At 36.7% G+C, this 18,813-nt stretch overlaps 1 protein-coding gene across 10 annotated transcripts in view; it reads left to right on the forward strand.

The window, feature by feature from the left end:
• PPHLN1 (periphilin 1) overlaps positions 1–18,813 on the forward strand; it is an 81,867-nt gene that overhangs the window by 5,744 nt on the left and 57,310 nt on the right. For 9 of the 10 annotated variants that reach the window (XM_068402400.1, XM_068402401.1, XM_068402392.1 and 6 more), the window contains exons 2-5: positions 962–1,009; positions 2,104–2,195; positions 6,230–6,409; positions 7,321–7,382. In XM_068402400.1, coding sequence (XP_068258501.1) covers position 1,009; positions 2,104–2,195; positions 6,230–6,409; positions 7,321–7,382 — 335 coding nt within the window. In that variant the 5' untranslated portion in view covers positions 962–1,008. The remainder of the gene's footprint in view (positions 1–961; positions 1,010–2,103; positions 2,196–6,229; positions 6,410–7,320; positions 7,383–18,813) is intronic. The other variant, XM_068402398.1, reaches the window with a different exon arrangement.

The following is an 18,813-nucleotide window of genomic DNA, read 5'->3' on the forward strand; positions in this document are numbered from 1 at the left end:
GCCCCTGGTGTGAATTTTTGAGGCTTTAGCAAAAATTCTCTGAAGTAGAGAATGAAGAAAAGTTGAGGCAGTTACTGTGGAAGTACCAGGAAGGTGCTTCTGATGGGTATATCTGACCAACAAATACAGCAATATGAGCAATGGTTTCAGAATTAGTAACTGTTACATATGGAGCATGCTGGAGAGGGCAGGGACAGCAGACCCTCTAGCTCTTACCCTTACCAAAACCAGGACCAACCAAACTCTGTTGGTTTAGTTCGCTTTAGATTTATAATCTGTGGCTACATCAGACTGGTCCTGTGTCTTGGTTATAGAATATACTTAAGGTCAACTCTGTTGTAAAATGGAACAACGCTTTAAGAAGATACTATGATTAATTTGTACTAATGCTAGAGTCAAAATCTCTGAACGTAAAGGCTTATTAGAGTTGAGGAAAGAGCTACTTCATCAGGATTTATTATCTATTACCAAAGGAAAACCGTTTGTTAAATCAAACTTTTCATTAACGTCTCATCACATGCAACTGAGCCTTGCTTTTCTGTACTTAATGATATTTAAAAACAGTTAAATATAAGTTAAGTGAATATTTTTCTGAGTGTTTTTTTAAGAAAGCAGTTACAGTAGCTTCCAAAAGCTTTTGCTAACAAATGGAAGAACAACTGAGACTTGAGGTAGTGAATAAAAGATGATAAAAGGGAAAGAAAACTCTGGAATTTCTTAGGGAAGTGTTGTATCTGTAACAATTTGTCACAGGAAGTTTTTTAATATGGTGAATTTAGCTGAGTAGTTCATATTCTTCCTTAATTGAGTACAGTGAATTACTCTGTGCTAATTCAGACAGATCAGGGGGGACGGGCGGTTGAAAGATTTATATTTTAAATGTCTGGTTTACTTAAAAGAAAAAAATGTACTTATGAATATATATGCATTTTTTGCTAACTTCAGGTTTTTTTTTTTGTAGGTAGTTGAATGGGTCTTCAGAAGCAGAGTTGCTAAAAGTGTCAGAAAAGTAAATATGCGAATGTTCTTTTTCACAAAAATACTTATCTGACTTAGTGCTACCACTGTTTACAGTTAATAAACTCTTTTGTCATGTTAATTCTTAACATCTGTAATAATCAATATTTTTATGTAGCCTCATTTCCAGTTAAGTGTTTTCATTTTGTGAAAGTAGATAATGTTGTTTATTTCTCTTTCTCAATATGTTCTGCTGTTTCTCTTTCTTATTTATTATTTTTATTAGCTATAACTACCACTGTGAAGGGAAACTTTGAAAAATTGTAGCAATTTCTTATATATTTGCAACAATGTATAGTATATAATCTGTCACCTTTATAATCATCAGAAAGATTTCAGCTCCTCAAGTTTGTGTTGTCTAACATAGCATAACTAGGATCTCTTATGGTGATGATTTATTTCCACCTGTATTTAGTTACTAATTTTGACCATGAAAGTCACCTTTCTCTGGAAAGAGGAATTTTTGTGTTCTGCTGGCTCTCAATTTAAAACAGGAATAATCTGTATGTGAAGAATGCATTTCATTCATATATTCAAAATGTAGAGCTCTGTAGGAACTGAATGATGTGTTCTGTTTTAACCTCTTTCCAAGTGGTTGAGATGATGAAAGAATTCAAAGTTATTATATTATATGAAGAAGTAGAAATTCTTCAATATAATAAATAGGAATTGAACTCTTTTTAAAAAAAAATCCTCTATTTTTAGGAGAGCAATATCAAAATTGAAATAAGGTATATGTGTATGAATTTGTATGTACAGCTGGTATTTGCAAAATGCATATATTTCAATAGAGTTGTTTATAGTATCTGTAAGTCCTGTAATTACACTGATTATACTGCACTAATTTCCAGTTGTTCAGTTATTCTTGCACATACTGTGAGTTATTTTTGCTTAAAGTTCATTAATTATTTTCTATAACTAGATAGACTGACTTTTAAAGGGGCTAATTAAAAAAAAGTGTGTGTACAGGGCTTGTGCATAATACATTATATTGGGAGAAGTCTGGGAAGCTTTATTTCTATGCTCGCTATCCTTTCATCTATTCATGAGTCTAGTTTTGGCTAATTGGATTTTTATTGTCTTTAGTGGCATATCGAAGAGATGAAATGTGGTCTGAAGGACGATATGACTATGAAAGAGTTCCAAGAGAACGTCCCCCTCCAAGGATTCATCCTGATGTAAGTGTATAGTACGTTTCTTTAGCATTATACCGTTATACTATACCTTTATACCATGACTTGTACCATAAGGGCTGGATTTATGTACATATTTAAGTTCCTAGTATAACGCAAGTTCTGTTCTTTTCTCATTCATTTAAGCCAACAATCTAGCAAATACATCTGCACAGATAACAGGATGCCTACAAAATTAAATCTTGTATTTTTTTTCAAATCTATTGAAAGTGTTTTAGACTATTTGTATTGTGAAAAAATTGATTTTTTTTTTATAGTTCTTTGTGTTATTAAACACAGGATTTTTAATAACTTCTGGAGAACCAAGGGCCATACTATGTTATATTTTTCCCCAGACTTTTATTTTTTTATGCTAATACGTCTTTGAAGTGATTTGAGGTGGTAAAATGACTACTTTCAGTATTGTTCTTGTCAGTGATGCAGTTGTTTATTATGATGCTTAAAGTATAGAAGGAAATCTTTATAACAAATGTTGAAGATACATCTTTGCTAAAGAAATTGTGGTTTGGAGCCTTGTAAGGAAAATGGTTATCAAGAAGAGTGTTGATGGAAATCTACTTTTTAGGCATGGAGAGTTCTACTGTATGTTATGCTTGTAAAAGCAAACACAGAAGTTACGCTTACTCTGCTGTAGAATAACTTTTAAATGCTTTTAGAAAAATCTCTGTGCCAAAGAGTTGGGTAACTTTTTTTTTCTTCCTGTGTCTGAAGTCTTTAAAGAAGAAAGAAAACAGGTTGTAGCTTTGTCTTTTGAGCTATTACACCTTCAGTAGAACTTTAAGAATACTTCTTGATAGTTCTGTTTACATGCTGTGCAATGCACATTTGGCAAAATAAGATTTCAGGTACCTCTGCCTGTTATCTGGCTTTTCTTTTAATTCATTTAAATGTTGGAATAATAGCATAGCTGATTTAGCATACTTTCTGGGTTCCCTCTACCATATTTTCTGCTTGTCGTTTTGGAAGCGTACCAGTGTTGGTAACTTGGTAACTAGTTACGTAGTCTTCTCTATTGTGTAGTGTATTAGTCTTTAGCTGCTCTTTTAACTGTCTTTACAGGCAACAACAAAATTTCTGCATTTTCAGCAAAGTGGAAATTAGATAAGTTTGCACAGAGCATTTAGTCTTCTGCTTGTCCAAAATATTTATCAGCAATAGGACACGAGGAAAGGCAGAATGTATTTTACAGATTTTTTTTTTTTTTTTTAATCAATGTTTGGCTTGACTAACACATTGCTTATTTAATTTAACTATTACAATAGTGACATTCCTAAATTCTTTTAGTCTTTCAGTCTGTCCAGGGAACAACGCATGGCATATGCATTATGAAAATTTACTTTAAAATTTAAAAGATGTGATGCACTCATTTTAATACAAGAATTAACTAAATCAATGCTAGCTCTATATTACAAGTGTTTGGAACTGGGAATGAAGGGACTAGCAGTATACACTCATTTATCGCAATCAATACTGTCGATCTGCACCAAAACAACACCTCCAGTAGCTGGGCAAACGAAATCTGGTGTCTCTCTGCCTTACTGAAGGATGGACATGAAGCTCCTTCTCATACCGCACTGCTGATTCAAGGTAGTTGGCAGGCAGTTTTTGTCCTTGTAAGCCTGTGCAATTGTATCTGTGTTGACATATAGAGATCTGACTTAATTTTGACTAGACAAGTAAAATGGAATTAATTTATTCAATCTATGAACGCACTTAGCATTTGCTGATGGGTTAGTGCGTTGGAACTGAGACATACTGATGATACAGAATGAAGTATCTCTTGTTTGAGAGAGCAAGAGACTTGTCCTCATCTAACCCGGGTGCTAATTATTGTTAAAGAAAATTGGCAGAGTCTGGGTCTCTGGGTTTGCTGATTCTTTATTGAAGCAACTCAGAGTTGGACCACCACTGCAGTGAATGGTACCTGACTCAAATTCACTATCAGTTTATAGAGAAACTAATAAGTAGTTACATCACAAACTTCTCACGAACTTCTGTTAAAATTTCACTAACTATTTCAATTCCTCTTCATTTGTTAAGAGTCTACAAAAGTCCATTCTTCTCCATTGGTCAGCTGATCTTTATCTTCTGGTTCCACTTCGGCTTCAGTCAACACCCCATCCTTGATGTTCTTGCTGTGATCAGCGTCCCATCTTGATCGGGGTCGACCAGAGTCTGGTTTCCACTGCCAACATCTCCTAAATATTAACCTAAAATAGCTAAAGTCTATTTAGAACCTTATTTCTACTAATTCTTATTTCAAAGTATTCTATATTCTTTTAAGGTCAAAAAGGTTAACCATACATCCTTTTTACTAGAATCATCAGAAATTAATACTTCTAGGCCTACTTCTGCTTAGCTACTCATTAAATCATTAAGCTTGACTGATGATTTGTTCAGTCATAGGTCAGGATTATACAAAGGAGCTTTGAGAATAATATTCATGGATTGTGAAAAGCCACCTGTGTTTATTCAGATAGACTTATATTAATTATTCTATTCTTAATTCTATTTCATCTCTATTGATTCTTATTTTCTTAATTCATGAGAACTTCTACAACAATTACGTGAAAATGTCTACGACAGATTATATTTCAAGTATGGATTGTAGTAGAAACACATGCTTTCAGATCCTGGTAAACAACATAACGTTGCAAGCACTTGGCAAGCAATTAACCATAAGTGGGTACACCTTGAGCTTTCATGTGACTATCCCTCTGTATGTCAGTATAGTTATGTGGTGGGGACTTCTGGGTGAGATAAAAGCACAAGGGGTTTTCTTTTAGCTTCAGAGCACATCTTTGTAAGACACCAAACTAAAAAAAAAAGACGTGGAGGATGTTCAATGAGGTAAGGGTAGGTCAAGCATCGTAGCTGTGTATGAATGTGTATGTAGTCTCTGCTTTGCATCGGTATGGCTGTAGGCCGGCTTTGGATTGTGAATTTGTTGGGTGGTCTCTGAAATCAGAACTGTTTTTTGCATGACAATATTTAGCAGTTTGTGACTTTAATGTCTTTTTCTGCAAAAACTGTTGGTGGATTAGATCGTGACTTCTACTACTATTGAAAAAGCTAGTTTGAGTTTCTTTCCCCCACTTCAAATTGCACATGCTAACTCAAGTCTCTGCATTTATAGCTTATGTTTTTAAGGCCCATAGAAAAAATACGTTGCTAAAAGAAGACGACCTGAAATACTAAGGTGTTGCATTCAAGTTTTTGTTTGCTTTTTATTTGCAGTTGGCTTACATAATACTTGGTTCTAGAAAATTGAATTTGTGTCTTTTGCAACTGTGCAATTTGTGCTTAATAAACAAAGGATTTCTTTAATTGGTAGATGGTGTATGACATTTCATTTGGAGGAAATACGATAAATTAATTTTGCATTCTAGCGAAAAGCTATCCGAAACGTGTTAAAAGAAAAAACGGGAGTGTTTAAAACTCTCTCTGTTGCTTGAATCCTCAGATCACCTACTGCATTGTATTGAGAAGGTGCTTATCTATTCAGATTATGAAGCAAGGACTGTCTTCACTATAATCTCTATAGTGTGGAGGATGTTATTGACATTAAGAAAATTGATAGTATTTTCAAATGGGCTCTTTTTTTACAGGCATTACAGGTGTAACTTTCTTTATTACTTTCCTAAGTTAACATAAAAATCTCTGAGAAATATATGTAGCTAATGCTTAAAAAAAAGAAAGTAGCTGATGCTTAGAAAGTAGCTAATGCTACTGCTTTCAACTTCCAAAAGAAACTGAAACCATGTTGAGAATTTTTCCTCTGTAATTAAACTTGTGATGCCTAAGGATTGCATCTGAATGATATCCAGTTAGATTTAATAAGATATTCCACCATCTGACTGGCATGATTTTTAATGTTTGTGGTTCCCCTGTGCTATTTCAGCTTTAAGATTATTGTAGTCCCATATTTAGAAATAACTTGTTGTTTTTACTTTTGTGTATTCACTACATAGATTTCCACCTGTTAAAAGCAATATGATTTTTTTTGTTTTGTGGTTTAGGATGATTACCATAGAGTAGTAAACGTTGTGCCCAAGAAACCACCACTGCTCGAAAGACCTGGGGATGGGAATTACGGTCGGTATGATGATTACGGTCACGCTGAGTACAGAGGCTATGAAGAGGGTCGCAGTTTTGCCCATGACCGAAGAAGTGGCCCTCCACACCGAGGTGTACGTAAGGTGATTCTTCCCACGTGTTTATGATGTTTATCTTCTCACTAATGATTGTATACTGAACAATTAAAATATTTCAGACAGAGCATGTTACCACTGTTCTCATAAACTGAAATAGAATTAATAGAAAAAACATTTAGGTTTTGATACTTGATCCTTTTTTGCAGTCACTGTGCTTCTAAGATGCTTGTGATTATATGGTAATACCTGTTTGCTGCTTCTTATGGTTCCTAGCTACTCTGTTGACTTAGAAAAGAGCCCTTGTCCAGCTCTGTGGAAAGCTCAGGGTTGGGGAAAACAGAAGTGGCCAGAAGTCCTCTCTGTAATGCAGTGCAAGGTTTTCTGGATGAATAGAGGAATGATTGCAAAAGCTTTCTATTTAACAAGTCCTTGCACATGTAGTTTGTTGAATGTTGTCTGCCTATCCTTCTAATTCACAGAGTTCTCCACTTATTTAAATTCTGTCATGGTGTTGAATGCATTTTTTTTTCCCCAGTAGCTACACTTAAGTACAAAATTTATGGTCCCTTTGAAAGGGCAATACTGCTGCCTCCTTCAGCCCAGCTGTTTGAAATTCTGTAATTTCAAGCTAGTGAGGATAATTTACATTTCAATGAGGAAAATTTTCTTTTTTTTTTTAAGTCAGAGTCCATGTATATAGTTTGGAGATTTTTGTAGTTTTTGTGTTTTGTACAGCATTTCAAAGTTGCTCTGTTTAATATTGATAGAGGAAGAAAATAAGAACAGGGTAGAGTGAATAAACTGAGAGGAACCTTGCTGTGAATGATTAGTGCTTTCTTTTAGCTCATTAAATGCTTTGGTTTTGCAGTAAATAAGTGACATTTGGCAACTAACTGTACCTCACATCTGATGTTGAGGTACACGTCGCACAATTGTTTCGCACGTATGTTTTGCAGGATGAATCAGGATACAGATGGCCAAGGGGTGATCATTCTATGAGTCGGCAGCCTGAATACAGGTATTTTGTAAGACTTTACAGTAGTGCCATGCATAGTCTGGGACTATTTAGGGCATTTTTCTTTATTATCAAAACAGTTTGTAGAGCAGAGCAATGACATGACGGGGCGTGGGAAAGAATGTCTTGAAGTAAAAGATGATAGTGGGAAAATGACTTCTAGTTATATTGTTTGAAATACAAATTAAATAAATGGTATGACATGAAAGTCTCTCTTTTAGTGTTTGTTTAGTGAGGATAGGAGGCATAACAATAGCATCTTTAGGTTGTTAGCCTGGGACCGTAAGTAATTTAGTGCATCTCCCCGATCAGTCATACTAGCCTGAGACTGTAAGTTATGTAGTTGTTTCCCTGATCAGTCACACTTTTTACATGACTCCAGAGAATTCTTTGGTCTAATATTTACTTCTGTGACTGCAGTACCTTGGGGTCACAATATTGTGGAAAGATACCTGCGCCATTTTAAAGGTTGCTGGGGTGGATAGTGGGGTTATGAAGTTCACCATAGCCTTGTTCTGACCCCTCTGTTTTCTCAGCTGCACTGATAAGTAGGTATTGCCATCATACATCATAGTCATTTCTGTGAGCGCTTAGTCTGTACCTCAGGTTTCCATCCGTGAAATGTAAGGAATAGTATTAAACAGTAGGCCTGTAACATACCATGTGCCTGCAGTCATGTTTGATATGGGGTTATTTGATATGATAAATAAAGTGCACAGGATAGTGTTACACGCAAAATTTATGGACAAGGATCAAACTCACCTTCATTATTCAGACAAAAATTGTTAGTATAACTGAAATATTAAGTCTAATCTAAGAATCATTATTAGTTCAAGAACTGAAATATTAGCTGTCTAAGAATCACTATTAGTTCAAATCTAATTATTATGGAAACAATATGTCTATACAGAAAAAGTTTCAATAATAATGACATCAATTTTGCTTGGGTTATTGTACACACTTCTCGTTTCTAAACCTCTTTCTTCACCTGCTTCTCTGGGTCTTAAGGTCAGTGGTGGTCAAACAGTGAGTTGTCAGCATCTTCACTCTTGCTCTGTGGAATTTGATGGCTGCTTCTTCCTCACCCTAAGATGCATCTGGGGTCATTTTTAGGTTTGTTAACATGCTTTTACATGTTTGTTCTTTCTTTGTTGGTTTACAGCTTCACATTACAGCAAAATTTACCATATATGGTGCCTTTTGAATATGTGATATGCTATTTTCCTTGTTCTTTTTGTTATCCCTAAAACTAGTTTTGTCCATCTGACCATTGATGAATGGTTTATAGCCCAGGAGTTTCCAGTGCCAGGCCTGTGCCCCCATCTCTTGTCATCTCATGCCTGTACTTTATATGCCACATCCTGTGTTTCCACTTCGCAAGGTGTCTGCTATTAAACCAGGCCTGTATTTCTATATACTACATCATGTCGTTAGCCATAAATATCTTATTCTACATAGAATAACTCCTTGTCTTTATAAAATGATGGTTGTACCATACAAAGATCAACAAAAGTAAAACAAGTTAGCTGGTCACTTAGAAAAATTGCTGTCAAAGCTGTACCAAGTTAAAAAAAAAAGACTTCAGGCAGGTCAAGAAATGCTCAGACAGAGCAAGCCTGACAAGCTTGCTCGGAGCCTCAGTCTTGAGGCCTTCAAACTCAATATGGAGCTGTTACTAGCAATGGCAATACAGTGCTACGAGGCTACACAGTTGCAGTAAATAGCTATTCCTTTGAACGTGATGATTTAGACATGGCATAACTAGGTTGTTACATAACTTCACCATAAAAAAACCCCTTCATATACCATAAGGGTATGTGTTCACTAGACTTCTCTCAAAAGTGTGTTCTTGGGGCTACAAGCAACAGTAAAGGGTTTTGAAACATAGTAAGTGTTCTATAGAAACTTGTGTGAAAGTTACTGCCCTCCCACTTTAGAAGAATCAGAGTTGGTTAAAGCTGGGGAAAAAAAAAAAAGATGGAGAAGACTGTTAGTGCCAGGCAGTTTAATTTACACAGAACAAGAGTGGCACCCAGTGGTCAAAAAGATTGTCTTAAAGCATTCTGATTTCTTCCTTTTAAAATGTGTGGATAAAATGTCAGCTCATTTTGCTGGTGGCTTTAAAGATGTGTTGTGTGGTAGGTGATAGTCTCATCTGAGTCCTTATTATATATTTCAGAATATGTAACTGTTATATAACTGCAATAGCACTGTGGAAGAACTTCATGGAGATATTTGGTTCAGTTGAGGGTATGGGGAATGTATTTGCAATTGAATGAAGCCCTACTGATTTAGTATATAAATGTGTTAGCATGTCAGAAGTCTGGTTGTACAGAAGAGCACAGGAGTAATAAATAACCTTGAATGTCAAATACTGTGATCAGACTGCTGAACACTTGTAGCATTACATGCTTGGTAATAAACTTAATTATGATTTTTTTTTTCCCCCTCACTATTGAGCCATGTAGTGGATCTCAACAGAGGAAATCAAAGTACAGTACTTGGTATATGTTGTCTCCTGTGGTGAAAATGCTAATTACTTTCCATTTCAAAGACATTTGCACTATAAAACATGAGATTAAAAATGATTATATGTGAAAATGCTTTCTCTTTTGATATGAAGAAAGTTATTTTGGATAAGTTCTTCTGGAGTCCATGTAAAGAGTTTTTTTTTCCTTTGAGGTAGTAGGAGATTTAAGATTACTTTAACCAGAAGTACTTTTTAAAAAATTGCATGGAACATAGCTAAAACATAGTACAAAGTTAGATTTGTGAAGCTAAAGACACTCAGGAGACTTCTAAAGTTAGTGGGCTTTCATAGTCACTCCAGTGACTATAAATTCTAAAAAGAATAGCTCTTTTATTGGCATAATTAATCAGTTTTCTTGAGTATTTTAAAAAACTCATTCAGCAGCTAAAAATGTGCTGTAAGAAGTTGTTGTCAATATTATGTTTAGCATTTCCTCTTAAGCATTAATCATTCACATTTTCCCGCTTTGATTTTTGGCAACTTAACTGTCAAAAAGTAGTTTCTGATCTCTTACTCTTTCCATTTTTGTTGCCTCTGTCTGTCTTTGGAGTGCTGAAAAACATTACTTGAGATTCTCCCAAAGTAAAAGAAGCTGCTTAGCTGGAACATCAAAAATCCTTAAATGATGCAGAATTTTGGGGAGTGAAAGTTTCCTATGTTGAAGAAACCATCTGTTAGTTTTTTTGGGGTGGGTCTTTTTTGTTGCTGTAGTTATTTCTTTTGTGGAATAGATATTTTTTTTAAGCTTCTTGCATTTTACTTAAAAACAGGGAGTGCATGCTTACTTAGCAATTGCATAGCTGTGGCTTGAGCTGTGATATGTCTGCTGACCAGGAACAATTCTCCATGAGTCACAAGAAGATTGTTGAGGTTCTACCGCTTGCCTTAGCTGTCTTTTTTCTTGCCTTCTTTCTTCTTATGGAGCTTCCAAGCAGCTGTCATTTGCCAATAATCTACCATTGAGCAGAGCATTGCTCATCCTTCTGCTCTTTCCTGGACTGCTCAATTCTTGAGAGTTGTTAGCCCTATTTTATACTATGCTCAGTGAACAGCTCTCATCCTGATCATGACTTCTTTATGGTAATATCATTTTTTATATGTAAAAAAATAAAGTAATTCAGAGGATGTGCTGGGCATAGATTTCAAAATGAGTTCCTAGCCCTTCTCTTGTTCTGACCTAAGGGATTCTTGCTGGATTTCTGAGCTCCAAGAACTGATGTGAATTGTGTAACCTTACCGTCACAGCTTGATTTGAAGTGCCTCTTGGTTCAAGCCTAGTTGGCATGTATAAAGAATTGTACATCAAAGCAGAATCTCTTAGTTTGGAGAACAGAGAATTTTCTGCACGCATGATGACAGTTTTAACGTCTTGGTCGCTGATGCTATGAGAATTGTGAAACTTGGAAATTATGAGAGGAGTAGAGATCAAATAACACGACTTCTTTGTACATTTATCTTTTACTGATGTTGATCAGTTCTGGGGTTGTGTTATTGCTTGCCTTTAGTGATATATCAAACTCACTCAAAGCACTCGAATTATTTTATACATGTCAGAATTTTTGAAAAATTGCAGGGAACTATGCTGTTATTTGTTGAAGAACTCCAATTTTACAGTACTTTTGTATGGGCCTTATTGCAATGGATTTTGAATCCAAGTTCATTTTTATGAAGTCAGATGAACTTTTCAGTATGAAATGCTTTAGAAGATTGTTAGCTGCTGTTCACTTTAGTCATACCAAATTTTAATCCTTTTGAGTGCACAGAGCATTACTTCATTCTTTTTTTTTTTCAGCCAAACTGAGTTCATAAGATGTGAAATATGCGAAACTTGGCAACTTAAGATGGGTAAGACTCATCTTCAAAGAGAACTTACAAAATGACGCACTTGTAAATCCCAACTATACATGCATTAAATCTGATCCTTAAAATTATCCGAGGTCCAGATTTTTTGTAAAATAAGGATTACCATATTTGTAGACAAAGTACTGTGCGTCAGTAGTAATGTTGGTTCATATAATACAGACTCCTGAGAAGTGGTTCACACAGGACGTTTTGAATGATTCCTTTCAAGTTGTTTATAAATAAGTTTTCCTTTGTTAATGAAGGAAACTTGCTTACTATGTGTGTTCTTTTGTTCGTTGGTGGTTGTTTTTTTTTTCCTTTTCCTGTGTGAAATGAGGAAGTAGTCTTGGTCCAGTCTTCAATACTAATGCATTTGTGTATATAAAATAGATCTGGTTATATGTGGAGTGCATAGGAACTATTTTGTAATAAATAGAAATAATAAAAAAGTAATTTTGATGCTAGAAATGAAAGAAAACTGTCTGGCAAAATGTTGAAACTTAATTTTAAACAGTTGGTGATCTGTGAACAACTAAGATTTATCAGTCTGTTCTATATTTTGTTTTGGAAATCTTTGAAATCAATATCATGTTGCCTTTCCTCTGAAAATTCTATGTGGCTTTCTGAACATAAAACTTAAAGGTACCACTTTAGGATGGTAAAGCATATTTTTGTAGATGCGTAAACAGTGAGATTGTGTTTACTGAAGACCATGGAGAAAATTCGTAGTGAAGTGGGGGATAGAAGCCCAGCAATCATGGTTTTCTGATCTCTGCTTCAACTACCCTTCCATTTGGTGGTTCACCCCTTGCAGGTTCAGTATGTGATGACAGTATGTTCTAGAGGAGTGGTCTGAAGATTGTACATTAAGAAAAAAAATGTCCTTTGGCAAGAATGGTTATTTTAAACCAAAATCACTCTTGATGAGAGAGTCTCCAGATAGAAGTTAAGGATCACTGACTCTCCATAAAGCAGGATTTAATATTGAGGGTTCAGGTATGTCATAGGCCAAGGCAGTTATTTTTACATTATCACTTTGCAATCACCTTTGAATTACAGGGGGTAGCTTGTTTCTTGTTCAACACTGCCCCATGTATGTATTCTTTAATGAATGAAACAGTGAACCTGTTTAAATATTTTATACTTGTTTAAAACAGCATATTATATTGTGGGAGGTCTTTACGCTTTGGATTTAAACTTTCTTGTAATGTAAACTGATCTTTGTCTTGCTTATAGAAGAGAAACTTAGCCAAAGGGATTTATGAGATGGTGCTAAAAATGTACATAAGTCTGCTGTTCTGTTGCAATATTTGACAGGTCTTAAGGGACAACATACAAGAACCTCATTCTTTATTAAAAAACATGTGTGGAGGGAAATAAATATGGCAATCACACAAAGAAAATGGTCATGCTTCTGACAGAGATTGATAAGCAGAGTTCTAATCATATTCATTAGCACATGCCTTTTTCTTTTAATAAATAAATAAGTAAAACCTCTGCCAGAACATTGACCCTCTCAGGTATTCACACAAACTACTAGAGTAACTTGTTTATTCATATACGAAATTACAGTTTCCTTATAATAGGTCATTGAGGTAGATTCGTTATACCTGTCTACAACTCCAGGCAAGGGCTTGTCTGTTGGAATCTTTAGTTCAGAAGACCCATTGTACTAAGCTGCTAGCTAAATTTGTTCACCTTGGCTTATGATATTTTGAGGGGGTAAAGGGGTGGGTTAGAACTTTTTGGAACAAGATAATAGGTAATAGATAACTTAAAAGTAGATTTTGTTTTACACTAAATATTTGATGACTTCAGATCACACTTCATGTCTTATGGAGCAGTCTTACTGATTCAGTAGTTGCTACATTTTCTTTGAGGACTGTTTTCTGCTCCACTGCCTCTTTAGCTCTTTTGTGCTTGGGACAACCAATTTGTTTGCAAACTGAGATTTATGTTTTATAATTTGATTTTTGTTATTTGGCCAAAATTATATATGTCTAAGTGTATTCCTAATGCTTTGGGTTGCCTTGGACGATGGGTTTTTATTTTGAATGGATTTTAAGAACTCAAATCTTCTTATGAAGATATCACTTAGCGTTTTAGGAGGTTGTAGTGAGGTGGGTGTTAGTATCTTCTCCCCGGTAACAAGCGATAGAACGAGAGGAAACGGCCTCAAGTTGCGCCAGGGGAAGTTTAGATTGGATATTAGGAAAATTTTTTCATGGAAAGGGTTATCAAGCAGTGGAACAGGCTGCCCAGGGAAGTGGTGGAGTCGCCATCCCTGGAGGTATTTAAAAGATGAGTAGATGTGGTGCTTAGGGATATTGTTTAGGAATATTGTGTAGGGGTTGACTTGGTAGTGTTAGGTTAATGGTTGGACTCGATGATCTTAAAGGTCCTTTCCAACCAAGATGATTCTGTGATTCTGTTTTGAAACTGCCCCGTACTGAAGGCTATGTATAATTAAGAACAATTCAGGACTGTCCACTATTGCAAGTCAATGCAATTGAAAGTGAAAAAGTTTCAATTCAGACCAGTCTGGTTTTGTTGCTGTGATGAATCTCTTTCCTCCATTTAACTTAGAAACTAGAAACTTAAAACTATATATGTGAACACTGGCTGTTTTCTTACTAAGAATATTATGTCAAACTGAGTTGCTGCTGTTATTTATGTTGGTGGGACCTACTTTGTATCTAGAATTACACTAGAAGCTTCATTCAAAGCAAGACTGTGGTCACTCCACTTCTGAAATGTTTGTCACTTGTGAGAATGGGGAGAAAAGGAGACTGGTGGACAGGGTTTCAATTGTAGAATTTTTTTGCCCCCACCTTACAGTGTAAAAATATGGGGAGGAGGTAAAAATTCCTCTTATTTTCAACTGGATTTTTTTGCATGTTTCAACTAATCGTGGGTCTATTCTGAAAGGTGAATGTTGCTTTTACTGGCAGCTAGTTGTGGTTGTTGAGTGGTTGCTTTTAATTTTTAAATATTTTTATTTGCATAATGGTTGACTGTGATCTTTATTGAAGATCTATTTTCTGTTATTTCTTTGCAGAATTTCTCATTCCAGTTCTAAAAAACATGTCTGCTTTCAAAAATTGCTTACTGATAATTTTGTTCCTTCTAGGGGATGTTGCAGAGCTCTGGTTTAATTGCTTATGCAATTTCCATCTTAGGTCGAGGGGAAGGAGTTTAAACTTTCAAGACATAATATATGCTGCATTGATCATGTAATTTCTTTTTTTCTTAATCTTTTCTCCTGGTGAGCTCCTGAGGTCAGTGCCAGTATTCCTACCATTCAACCAGGACCCTGGCACCTCCCACAGGAGTCTGAGCTATGATTGTTTTCCTCCTAGTTGATGGGAGTCTTCTTTGACTGTTGTTGGTAATAGAGGGTTCTGGCTGTTCTATTTCATTTCAGAATGGTGTCATGGAAGCTTTGTTTTTCTAATCAAAACATTTCAAAGTTTCTCCTATGTGCAGGAGCTGTCAAATTAGCAGAACTTACTGCTATGTGAGTTTTTTTTTCTGCCCTGCTGAGCTTGTAAATATACAGCCTCATGCAGTAGAGCTTACTTTTTCTATGATGCTTAGAAGGGTTCTAAGTCTTTGTTTTAACTCCTGCTGAGAGCCATAAGAGAAAACTGAGTAAGATTGTTTTCAAAAAGCATAATTACAAATAAGTAACTTCAGTCTCATTCTGTGCGTATGGTATTTCTTATACTTCGGTCCTTTGAAATGTTTTAGTTACATTTAAATATAGTCTCTATGTTGTGACTCTAAAGGATTAACAAAGTATTCTTTGGACTAAAGACATGTTGTTATAATCTTCTCAAAGAACATTTTTGATACTCTTAAAAACCCAGCCTGAATTGTTGTTGAATGAAGAACAGCTAGGTAGTAAATTGACTTGTAAGTATTTATTTGACAACAATTACAGTAGACACACCAAATTTGGTAACAAAAAATCCTAGTTCTCGTCATGGTGGTTCTCAGCTACTATCATGTTTTCTTACTAAGAAAACATCATGTTTTCTCATGATGTTTTCATGATTCTCACCTCACCTCCATCCCCGGAAAGGTGATGGAACAACTTGTCCTTGGTGCTGTCTCTAGGCACATCAAGGATAGGGGGATCATTAGGGGCACTCAGCATGGCTTCACCAACGGGAAGTCATGCTCAACCAACTTGATAGCCTTTTATGAGGACGTAACCCGGTGGACAGATGATGGTAAAGCTGTGGATGTGGTCTATCTCGATTTCAGTAAAGCGTTTGACACAGTCTCCCACAGCATCCTCGCAGCTAAACTGAGGAAGTGTGGTCTGGATGATCGGGTAGTGAGGTGGATTGTGAACTGGCTGAAGGAAAGAAGCCAGAGAGTGGTGGTCAATGGGACAGAGTCCAGTTGGAGGCCTGTGTCTAGCGGAGTCCCTCAAGGGTGGGTACTGGGACCAGTTCTATTCAATATATTCATTAATGACTTGGATGGGGGAATAGAGTGCACTGTCAGCAAGTTCGCTGATGACACAAAACTGGGAGGAGTGGCTGACACACCAGAAGGCTGCGCAGCCATTCAGAGAGACCTGGACAGGCTGGAGAGTTGGGCGGGGAGAAATTTAATGAAATATAACAAGGGCAAGTGTAGAGTCCTGCATCTGGGCAAGAACAACCCCATGTACCAGTACAAGTTGGGGACAGACCTGTTGGAGAGCAGCGTAGGGGAAAGGGACCTGGGGGTCCTAGTGGTCAACAGGATGACCATGAGCCAGCAGTGTGCCCTTGTGGCCAAGAAGGCCAATGGCATCCTGGGGTGTATTAGAAGGGGTGTGGTTAGCAGGTCAAGAGAGGTTCTCCTCCCCCTCTACTCTGCCCTGGTGAGGCCGCATCTGGAATATTGTGTCCAGTTCTGGGCCCCTCAGTTCAAGAAGGACAGGGAACTGCTAGAGAGAGTCCAGCGCAGAGCCACGAAGATGATTAAGGCGGTGGAACATCTCCCTTAGGAGGAGAGGCTGAGGGAGCTGGGTCTCTTTAGCTTAGAGAAGAGGAGACTGAGGGGTGACCTCATTAATGTTTATAAATATGTAAAGGGCAAGTGTCATGAGGATGGAGCCAGGCTCTTCTCAGTGACATCCCTTGACAGGACAAGGGGCAATGGGTGCAAGCTGGAACACAGGAGGTTCCACATAAATATGAGGAAAAACTTCTTTACGGTGAGGGTGACCGAACACTGGAACAGGCTGCCCAGAGAGGTTGTGGAGTCTCCTTCTCTGGAGACATTCAAAACCCGCCTGGACGCGTTCCTGTGTGATATGGTCTAGGCAATCCTGCCCCGGCAGGGGGATTGGACTAGATGATCTTTCGAGGTCCCTTCCAATCCCTAACATTCTGTGATTCTGTATGTTTCTTCAACTTGCTTTTGATCCAAAGCTATGTTATGTTTTAAGGATCTATGCCTTTTTGTGTGTACAACTGTTTTCCATTGCAGTTTTTGTAAGGTTGTGAATTGTCATATGAAATCGGTGTCATCATTGTATTTTTTAGCAGTGGTTATTGCATGAGAACTGTTTGCTGCAGCTATTAGTATGTTATGATACACATGTAAAGAAAAATTCAGTAATGTGTGCAAACTCAGTTAAATTTTGTAATAACGTTGATTTGTTGCTTAAAACTAAGTCACATTTTGGGAAGATGATTAATTTTCATCTTATCAGTGATGTTTACATAATGCTAATAAACTGAACGAAGATCCTCTGTTTACAATGTATGATGGGGCAACATGCCTAAAGATAAGATTATGTACCTGTATGCCCTAATGTCTTGGCTAACAGCTCACTTTAAAGAAGACTTTAAAAAGCAAGCTCGTCTGGTCCAGTGTTATAGCTAACATTATAATCAGGTGGTAGATGGTATCAAACTAGCAAGTTAATGCTGTATTGGGAAATAATGAGGCAGAGTCCCATGGATAGCACTTGATTATTCTGGGAAGGTTTCCTAACAAATATGTTGAAAAACAGCTAGGTACTGAGAGACAATGGGGAAGGAAAGAGAAGGGAGTCTCCCTTCAAATCCAGACAACTACTGTTAAGGTGGACATCTAACTAAATCCTCTCAACGAGCAGCCCATGAACTGGCTTAATGAATGTAGTCATGGCTTTCTCAGGATGGGGAGTGTTGTCACACAGGACTTGTACATAATTTCCCTTCGGAAGATAAATGCTTTATCTGTTATGTTCTGAGGACTTGTTTGTTATATTTTGAAAATACTAAACATTTCAGGGAATTTAATTCCCATTGAGAGAGGGTGGGAATACTAGGGTGAGCTTTGCTTAGATGTTGTTTCTTTACATGAATGCAAGTTGCGTTTTTCCTTAATTGACAAAATGAGATGTGCTGTAAATTTCAGCAGAGGAGAGGAAAAAGTTTGGTGTTACTGACAGTATAGGCATCTTTTTGTTAGGCATTTTGCTGCAAAGAGAAGACTTTTGAGATGTCATTTCCACCTACGGCTGTGTTTGAGTGTGTTATGATCTACATGTGAGGGAAAGTTCATCAATAAAGCAATTCCATTATCTCATGCCGCTGTTAAAAGTTGATTCTATTTTTGTGTGCTAACAAATTATTCTTAATGTTAGTCTTGACGTTTCTTCATGATACCTATTTGCATAACCATACAAGGTTCTTTCCCTTGTATGTGAAGCTTTGTGGTATTAGCTTGTGAGTTGATAACAAATGATTTTCTCTAAGTGGAACTGAGTATTGATGTCATGATACACAACAGTTTTGTGTCAGCCAGCTGTGGGAACGTCTTTCTCTTCTGAAATCTGACTTTTACAGTTGCACTGTTAAATGAAGTCCTGCCTTACCTAGTCTAGTATGCCTGTTTATTTTTGGAAATTATGTTTGAGAGCATGTTTATGCAATTTGGAAGTGGAATGGAAAAGGAATTTTAGTGTCTTGACTTATAGAATCATGGAATGGTTTGGGTTGGAAGGGACCTTTAAAGGCCCTCTAGTCCAACCCCCCTGCAGCGAGCAGGGACATCTTCAACTAGATCAGG

This window comes from Nyctibius grandis, chromosome 5, assembly GCF_013368605.1.
Source record: "Nyctibius grandis isolate bNycGra1 chromosome 5, bNycGra1.pri, whole genome shotgun sequence".
NCBI lineage: Eukaryota > Metazoa > Chordata > Aves > Nyctibiiformes > Nyctibiidae > Nyctibius > Nyctibius grandis.